Below are 9,650 nucleotides of genomic sequence, written 5' to 3' on the forward strand. Positions count from 1 at the left end.
AGGTTGCAGTGAGCAGAGATCACGTCATTGCACTCCAGCCTGGGTGGGCGACAGAGTGAGATTCCGTCTCAAAAAAAAAAAAAAAAAAAAAAATGGGAGGACCAGTCTTCCCAACTGTCTCCCCCACTAGCTTGTAGGTGTCTGGAGGCAGCCTGAGCCTTTGTCACCCAGCATTCCGAGTCTATAGAACAGCACCACGCATTGAGCAGACTTTCTGTACAGATCTGCTGACTGGACAAAGAAATGAATGGAGGCTGACGGGACGTCGTGACTCACGCCTGTAATCCCAGTGCTTTGGGAGGCCAAGGTGGGCAGATCACAAGGTCAGGAGTTCAAGGCTAGCCCGGCCAACATGGTGAAACCCTGTCTCTACTGAAAACACAAAAATTAGCCGGGTGTGGTGGCAGGCACCTGTAGTCCCAGCTACTCAGGAGGCTGATACAGGAGAATTGCTTGAACCCAGGAGGTGGAGGTTGCAGTGAGCCGAGATCGCACCACTGCACTCCAGCCTGGGCGACGAGCGAGACACTGTCTGGAAAAAAAAAAAAAAAGATAGGGTTTTGCCATGTTGCCCAAGCTGGTCTCGAACCCCTGGGCTCAAGTGATCCACCTGCCTCAGCCTCCCAAAGTGCTGGGATTACAGGCATGAGCCACCAGGCCTGGCCACAAGACTATTTCTTTCAGGTCAAGTATGTGCTATTCAAATAGTAGATCCTCAACCAACATTAGCTCTACCAATCATCCTGAAAAGGTGGTGTGGTAACTACCCTTTGGCTAGAGATCATGCCCCAAGTCAAGACTAAAGGGACAAATATAGGGTGGACACATATCTTAGTACAATCTTTCAGGAGCTTCCCGTGGCCTTCAGAGTAACCAGTCTGCCAACAAGACCCCTCCTCGATCAGGCAGCTGTCTCCCTCAGCTCATCCGCCTTCCCACCCTACCCCCCATTCAGTGCTGCTGTTGTTGTCCCTGCTGTCATCACTATTGTAAAAACAATTTATTGAGTGCTTACTATGTTCCAGGCACAGTGCTCATTCATAGACATCTAATTTAGACCCCATAACCATCCTGCAAAGCTGTTCCTATTATTATCGTTTTTGGATTTGAGGCTTAGAGAGGTTCAATAACTTGTCCAAAGACACAAAGACAAATATCCAAATATGTGTGAAATGAACACAAAGCCTGTACTTGCTAACTCTGCTATACTGTTGCTACCTCCAGTGACTTGTGGTTAGTTTAAGAGTCAGGCTCTCTCAAGACTCCAGGACTGCATACTAAGGTCATCCTACCAGGTCCAGCCTTCTGTTGCTCTGCCCAGCCAGTATTAAGTCACCCTTCAATACACAGTTCAGAAGCCCTTTCCTTCAGGAAGCCTTCCTGGGCTGCACGTACCCTCCCACCAGGCCCAAGGCCTCTCTGCCCCTATACACCCCACTGACCTGGATCAGTGGCCCCGGCTCTGCACTCACGAAGCAGCCTAGACCTCCTTCTATCACAACCCTGATCACACTAGAGAAGCTACTGGTCTGTCTTTCTCTTAGGTCGTGGGTTCTTCAAGGGCAGAGACCATGTCTTTTCTCTTTATAGCTCCAGCACCTGGCACATGGCCTGGCTGCAGTCATGTACCAAATGTTTTCTGAGAGCCTCCTATGTGCCTGGCACTGGAAATCAGGAGTAAAGGGCAAGGACCAGGCCGCTGCTCTCACAGTGCCCGCAGTCTAACAACCCACATGTTCATTCGGTATGGGGGGAGGACTGAGGTGGAAAATCATACTTGACCACCCAAGGAGCCAGTCTCCATCAGTGTTTGCAACGGAACTTTCTGTAATAATAGAACTGCTCTATATCTGTGCTGGCACTCACCACATGGGGCTATTTTAATTTAAAAGCATTACAATTAAATTAAAAATCTAGTTCCTCAGCATACACTCACTATTCACATTACAAGTGCTTAAGAGCTACATGTGGTGAATGAATTGGGTGGCTATCGTACCGAAAAGAACACTCCAGATTTTCTGATAAATATCTCCCACACATAAAAAGGTTATAAAAAGGAAACATGAAACTTTATAGCAGAAAGATTTTAAGGATATGTGTCCTAGGGTCTGCTTGGCTAGGTTCCCATCCTGGCTCCCCTAATTTCCTAATTCTGTGACTCTGAACTTTCAGTTTCCTCATCTGTAAAATGGGGACAATCAAAATGTCTATTTGCAGGGCTGTGATGTGGACTAAATGACATAATCTGGGTGAAGTGTTTAGAATGGTCTGGCACAGGGCAAGTACTCTATAAATGTCAGGTACTATTATTAGAGAGTATTTAAGAAGTAATGAGAAGCCATCTAGAAGGCAGGAAATAAAACACCAATTCCTGTTTCCCACGACTTTACTCAAACCCCTAGAAAACACTTCCTCCCACCTTGTTCAAGGGAGCTCAAATTCTTGGGAAAACAACAAGAGGGTATAGGAACTCCAGGGCCGCATCTATCTCCTTCTTCAGCAGCCTGGCACCTCTCCATGGCTCTAATCTCTCTCTGCAGCTGGTAATCGACATGTTCACAGCCTCCTTATTTTTCAGTCTCACAAGCCCTGCCGGGGTGTTTGTATGTGGTGCTTCTTATCTCAGTTGAGATAAAACACAGCCCAACCTCTGAAATCAGCATTCCCACCAAAATATGGAGAGCAGCTTAGATAGCTCTGAAAACGCTACCTGAAACCTGAACACCCTCCACAGGGTCAAATCCCCAAACCCAGCTTTGGGCTGGATCCATTTCTAGTCCGATCCAGGCTGAATCAGAACTGCCATCAGACTGATTTGAAATAAAATGCTTTGGGGGGAAGGTGCAGGGTGGTGACATGGAAAATCCTACGCAAATTCAACCTGCCGCTCGGAAGGAAATTCCTACTCTGGGCCTGGAAGAGACTAGTAGTGTCTCAGCTACTGAATCACCGACCATGGCCCTCGGGTCATTCTTGGAACAGATAAAGAAGGAATTTACTTTTTGCTTCTGAAATTGCAAGACTGACAATATCAGGCTGAACGGCCTTAAGGGACCGGCTCACCAGCGCTGGTGAAGTCCTCAGCTTTCCTGTCTTCGGGTCCTTGTGGGTGATCTGGAGTTGGTCCAGGGGCAGAGCTGGCATTGTGCTGCGTGACCCTCCTGAAAGGAATATGGATGGGAAGAAGAGAGCAGACACACAGACTCCTGGGGGCAGGGCCTGCTCTGGGGCTGATCCCAGAGTCAGAAGAGAAGCTTCGACCTCTTGCCTTAGGAGGCTCCTGTTGTGGTTCAGGACCTGGTTCATGCGCCTACTAACCCAGAGAAAGTGACTGTTTTTTTTGCATAAAGCAGTTCTCAATTGTAGAAGAAAATACTTCCCCAGATGACTTCCACACTTTTTTTTTTTTTTGAGATGGAGTCTCGATCTGTCGCCAGGCTGAAGTGCAGTGGCGCTATCTCAGCTCACTGCAACCTCTGCCTCCCCGGTTCAGGTGATCCTCCTGCCTCAGCCTCCCGAGTAGCTGGGTCTACAGGCACACACCACGCCTAGCTTTTTTTTTTTTTTTTTAAAGAGACAGAGTCTTACTCTGTTGCCCAGTGACGTGGTGCAATCATAGCTCACTGTGGCCTCTAACTCTTGAGCTAAAGCAATCCTCCCACCTCAGCCTCCTGAGTAGCTGGAACTACAGGCATTCACCACTACGGCCAGCTAATTTTTTAAATTTTTTGTAGAGACAGGCTTTATTTTTTGACAGATGAGTTCTTACTACATCGCTTGGGCTGGTCTCAAACTCCTGGGTTCAAATGATCCTCCTGTCTTGGCCTCCCAAAGTGCTGCCTCTGCCTCCCAAAGCGCTCACAGGTGTGAGCCTCTGTGCCCAGCCTGTTTCCACCCACTTTGAGAAGTACTGGCTAAAAATACTTAGATTCTCTTTATTATGGCTCCAGCTCTGTGAGCTCACTAGCCTGTGAGCTCTATGAAGACAGTGCCCAGGCCTCTCCTCTTGCTATCTTTTCTGTGAGCACAGGATTGGTACAGAGGTGGCCTCATCAAATGTTTGAAGAACAACTACATATGAGGACACTCCTTTTAAAACTCTAGCCAGATCTTAAGTCTTTTGAGGGGTGAAGCCATGGGCCTTTCCTCACTTGTGGAGGATGTTAAGATTTTACAATCTCTCTAGGCTTCAGGGAAGAAGTAGATGGAAGAATAGGACATGAGAAGAAGGGAAGAAGGACATGGAAAAACAGAAGGATCAGGGAAAAAGATAATTCATAGAAAACTGACAGTGCAAGCTCTTTTCTACAAAAGCCCAAACTGACCTCACAGTCAGTAAGCGGCAGATCCAAGGTCTCCTGTCTTGCTGTCCAGTGTTCTTTTCACAATATCACTTGGCCTGACCCACAGAAGGGACATACGTGTTAAATGAATCATGGAATAGAAGTGAATTAGGCCCCTCAAAAAACATGCCATAAAAGGCTGGAACAGTCTCAATGACAACATGAAGAGAGACAGAGGCTGGGGTGATGAAACTGTCACCTCTTGAGCCTTCACAGACAAGCAGAGGAGCATGGGGGACATGAGCTACCAGGTGTGTCACATCTCAGATATTGGGCCAGGCTTAATGATATGAAGAGCTCCTCTAAGTGAATTTCTTTTTTCTTTTTCTTTTTTAAAATAGAGATGGGGTTTCGCCATGTTGCCCAGGCTGGTTTCAAACTCCTGAGCTCAAGCAAACTGCCCATCTTGGCTTCCCAAAGTGCTGGGATCATAGGTGTGAGTGCCTGGCCTCTAAGTGCTTTTCTCAGCATTAACTTACTTGCCCAGTTAACTGGCTTTACATGTATTAATGCTCACAAAACCTCTAAGGTTAGTTCTATTATTATCCTCATTTTATCAGTGACAAAACAGAGGCTCACAGAAAACAAGAAACCTGCCCAAGGTCTCACAGTTAGTAGGTGGTGAAGCAGGCTGGTTCTTAACCATTCACTATACTGTGTCTAGTTAAACTTAGGTGTGGGATTGGGTGAAGGGGTGGAGTGAGAGTCAAAGCACTTCTAGAGGAGACCCTGAGTAGTCTTGATAATAGAAACTGACCAGGAAAGAAGGGTGCCCCAGGCAGAGGAAACAGCAGAGCAAAGGCAAGGAGGTGGACACAGCCTGGCATCCAAGGAACCTTGGTTCCGGCCTGTTATAAAGACTGTGAAAATCCCCACCCTAGAAGGAGTCATGAGAGAGGACCAGTCTGCCTAGTCCTTGACAACTGTTCCAGCTATAGGATCCCAGCAGATCACACACACATGGTCTCTGCATACATGAGGTGGCCTGAAAAAAAATCACAAGGCAAAGAAAGTAATAAAGAGCTTGGGGTAAGTTTTCATCTTTCAGCTTTGCAAAGCATAGATAATATCCTCTGCTGCACCTATTTCTAATAGAGTTACTATCTTACTAGCCTCTCACAACAACCCAATTAAGGACAAGGATTACCATGCTCAGATGTCCAAAGTGGGGCCCTGATTTGCTCAAGGTAAATACATTATTGGCCAAGCTGAAACCAAAGCCCAGGTCTTTTGCTAGGGCACCTGGGGCTCTTATGCTGAATATGTTAAAAAACAATAATAACAATTTATTTTCCTAACCCTCTAGCCATGCTGGAAGGCGAGCTGGAAACACCACTGCTCTGCACACCAGTGCAGAAGTCTAAATGACTGAGAGCCCCAATTCTTTCCAGGCTTGCCCGCTGAAGATGGCTGTGGGAGTGTTGGCTGTGAGACACAGGGTGGAGAAAAAGTCATGAGGAGGAAGCAAGTCTCTACCCTTTAACCTCTAGGCACCACAGTCCAGGCCTAGACAGGTAGAGACAGCATTTGCTTTCAGAAGAAATTCACGGCCAGGTGCAGTGGCTTACGCCTGTAATCCCCACACTTGGGAGGCCAAGGCGGGAGGATTGCTTGAAGCCAGGAGTTTGAGACCAGCCTAAGCAACATAGTGAGACCTCATCTCTACAAAAAATTCAAAAATGAGGTGTGGTGGTGCACACCTGTAGCCCCAGCTACTTAAGAGGCTGAGGTGGAAGGATCACTTGAGCCCAGGAGATCAAGGCTGCAGTGAGCCATGATGGCACCACTGCACTCCATCGTAGGTGACAGAGCAAGACCCTGTCCCAAAATCTAAAACCAAAAAAAAAATTTTTTTTTTTTTTAAAGAAATTCATCCCTACAAACCATTGCCTGCCAGGGCAATTCAGGGGCTAGTCTGGTGTGGTGGTAAGGAGACAGCGCTACAGTGCTACAGCCTGGGTTCAAATCCTGGCTCCACTTTTTCTTATCCATGTTGAGACCTTGAGACAGTTCCCTAACCTCTGTAACTTTTGACTGCCTCTTCTGTAATATCAGAATTGTAATAGGACATAAACTCCAGGGTTGCCATGAGAAGTAATCAGTGTGAAGTGCTCAACCCAATACCTGGCACGTTATAAGCACTCAATAAAATTTAGTTGTTGTTATTCAAGTCTCAACCAGAGGCAAGACACTTTGGGCTTCCTGGTTTATTCAGCAAACAATTCCTGAATATAATCTGGGTCCTAGGCATATAACTGACTATCATTTGGTGTTAAAGCTGTAACAGGAAATGTCCAAAACTAGAGTACAGTAGAGAAATGAAGGATGTTACAAAGAAGGTGATCTATAACCTGGATGTTGAAGAATAGGGGGAAAAGGTGACATTCCAAGCAGAGAGCAAGCATGAACAAAGGCTCAGAGTCTTAAAATGTGTGGCTCTGGGTTGGGTGAGGTGGCTCCCGCCTGCAGTCTCAGCACTTTGGGAAGCCGTGGCAGGAGAACTGCTTGAGCCCAGGAGAGTGAGGTTGCAGGGAGTCATAATATATCACTGAACTCCAGCCTGCGGGACACAGTAAGACTCTGTCTAAAAAGTGTGGCTTTGAAGGAAGAGAGAGACATTTGGTGTTGCTGAAAACAGAAGGTCAGATAGGGGATGACAGAAGTGAAGAGGGAAGAGAAGCTGGATAGGGAAGACAGGACCAATTTAAAAAGAGCCTCAAAATAGCTTGAACCCGGGAGGCGAAGGTTGCAGTGAGCAGAGATCACGTCATTGCACTCCAGCCGGGGCGACAGAGAGAGACTCCATCTAAAAAAAAAAGCTTCAACGCTACACTAAAGATTTCAGTATTTCACCTGAAAGCAGTGAGGACTCATGTAAGTATGGGAGAGACATGACCAGAAAGAGATGATGATAACCTGGTGGCAGAAAAGACCTTTTATAAAACATGGGAGAGCAAACAGTATGTTAATCATTTCATTTATTCCATTTTTTTTTTTTGATGGAGTCTCACTCTGTCACCCAGGCTAGAGTACAGAGGAACGATCTCGGCTCACTGCAACCTCTGCCTCCCGGGCTCAAGAGATTCTCCTGCCTCAGCCTCCCTAGTAGCTGGAATTACAGGCACATGCCTGGCTAATTTTTGTGTTTTTAGTAGAGAGAGGGTTTTGTCATGCTGGCCAGGCTGGTCTGGAACTCCTGACCTCAGGTGATCCGCCCGCCTTGGCCTCCCAAAGTGCTGGGATTACAGGCATGAGTCACTGCTCAGCCATTCAAATATTTTTGAGCACCTATTATGTGGCAGGCACTGATGCCCAGAGAATATTAAGGTGGGCAAATAACAAACCTGGTCCTGCCCTTCACAGAGCTTACAGTCGTAATGGGGAAAGACAGATACTTTTCCAATTAGCCATACAAACAAATAAAAACCAATATCATGATGTAGCTATGTAGGTAAGGCTCATGAAGCTGTGGCAGCATTTAAAAGAGAGACCTGGCTTGAGGGAGGAGGGATGTCAAGGAAAACCTGAGTTTTTGTCTAAAGCATGGGTGCAAATTAACTAGGCAGGGCTGGGCACGATGGCTCATGCCTGTAATCCCAGCACTTTGGGAGGCCGAGGCAGGCAGATCACGAGGTCAGGAGATTGAGACCATTCTGGCTAACAAGGTGAAACTCTGCCTCTACTAAAAATACAAAAAATAGCTGGGAGTGGTGGCGCATGCCTGTAATCCTAGCTACTTGGGAGGCTGAGGCAGGAGAATCGCTTGAACCCAGGAGGTGGAGGTTGCAGTGGGACGAGATCGCTCCACTGCACTCCAGCCTGGGCGACAGAGCAAGACCCCGTTTTGGGGGGGAAAAAAAAAGAAATTAACTAGGCAATCTGAACTTGAAGTTTCAAAAGGACAAACAATAATCACGACTATGTCTGTGCCACCAGTGTATTCCCCTGCCAGGCAGGACAGCAAAAGCCAAAAGCTAAGAAAGGGAGGGGAGCTCCCTACAAGCACCCAATTAAAATATGGCCTGGGAACATCCCCGGGGCTACTGCTTCCTCAGTTTCTTTGTCATCATTCCTCTAGTCTCTCAATTGAATATTACTCTCCTCAGAGACCTTCTGATTGCTCTGCCTATAGTATCTACTCTCCCAGTTAGTGTCACAGCTTTAATGACCTCGTGCATTTGCTTGTCGTTGACCATCTCCTCCCACTAGACTGTAAGCTCCATGAAGGCAGAAGCCTTGTCTGTCTTGCTTTGTTTGTATCCCCCATGCCTAGATCTGTGTCTGGCACATAGGAAGCACTCCACAAATATTTGCTGAACGAATGAGTGAACCCTGAAGAAACTGAAGCCCTGGGTGTGAGGACATGGGGGGATCGTGGCTGGTCCACGGCCACTCTGGGGCCGAACTTCGAACCCGTGGCTCCTGACCCTGGCGGCCAGGTCTCGGGGGCCGGGGGGGCGGCTCACAACCCCTCAGCTTACGCGTGGGCCCCGCAATGGAGGCCAGAGGGTGGGAGAGCCAAAGCTGCCCAAGGCACAGCTGCGGCTCCTCCGGGGCCTCTTGCCCTGCATCCGGCAGGGACCAGCCACACACTCACCTCGGCGGCTCCACCACCAGCTCTATGCCGCCGCCGCCGCCGCCGACCACGGTGACAGCTCCCTGAGCGCCCGCACTTCCGGGGTCAAAGGGCGATTCCGCAGGAGCAGACAGGAAGTCTCGGCCTGGCCCCGCCCCCAGAGCGGAGCAAACTACCGCCGGGAAGCCGGACCCGGGCAGCACCTCAGTTCTTAAGACTCCGCCCCACACTCGGCAGTCTGTAGCCACGCCCTCTTCCCCTCCTACCTCCCCTACGTGATTACACCTCTCGGGAAATCCAAGTTGGGCACCTGAGAAGGCGTCTCGGAATCCCAGGCTTCCACCTTCTGCCCGACCTTCTTAGTCACCGTTTTACATATTTAATCCAGAAGAGAAATTTTAACAAGTCAAAAGCACGAACATAATATTAAGCAGATGTACGAATACAGACTGCGATTTCATTTACGGGAAATTCTGGAACAGATGAAACTCATGAGTGGTGATGGTGTTAAGATTGGTGGTTTCCTCTGGGGCTGTGGACTGGGAGGGGCCACAAGTGAGGCTGGGGTCACCCCTATCTTCATCTTGGTGGTAGCCATGTAGATGTGTTCACTTTGGAAAATTCATCAAATTGTACACTTAAAATTTGTGCACTTTTCTGTATGTATGCAATACAGTTTTTTGTTTTTGTTTTTGTTTTTGTTTTTTAATGAAGGTACAAGTATAGCTATC

At 47.8% G+C, this 9,650-nt stretch overlaps 1 protein-coding gene across 3 annotated transcripts in view; it reads right to left on the minus strand.

The window, feature by feature from the left end:
* Positions 1-9,061, minus strand: part of ASCC2 (activating signal cointegrator 1 complex subunit 2) — a 52,570-nt gene extending 43,509 nt beyond the window's left edge. For 2 of the 3 annotated variants that reach the window (XM_011957682.1, XM_011957681.1), the window contains exons 1-2: positions 8,941-9,061; positions 3,064-3,161 (exon numbers count right to left, since the gene is read on the minus strand). In XM_011957682.1, the coding sequence (XP_011813072.1) occupies positions 3,064-3,144 (81 nt within the window). In that variant the 5' untranslated portion in view covers positions 3,145-3,161; positions 8,941-9,061. The remainder of the gene's footprint in view (positions 1-3,063; positions 3,162-8,940) is intronic. The other variant, XM_011957683.1, reaches the window with a different exon arrangement.
* Positions 9,062-9,650: the final 589 nt, after the last annotated feature.

This window comes from Colobus angolensis, unplaced genomic scaffold (assembly GCF_000951035.1).
Source record: "Colobus angolensis palliatus isolate OR3802 unplaced genomic scaffold, Cang.pa_1.0 Scaffold448, whole genome shotgun sequence".
Classification (NCBI taxonomy): Eukaryota; Metazoa; Chordata; class Mammalia; order Primates; family Cercopithecidae; genus Colobus; species Colobus angolensis.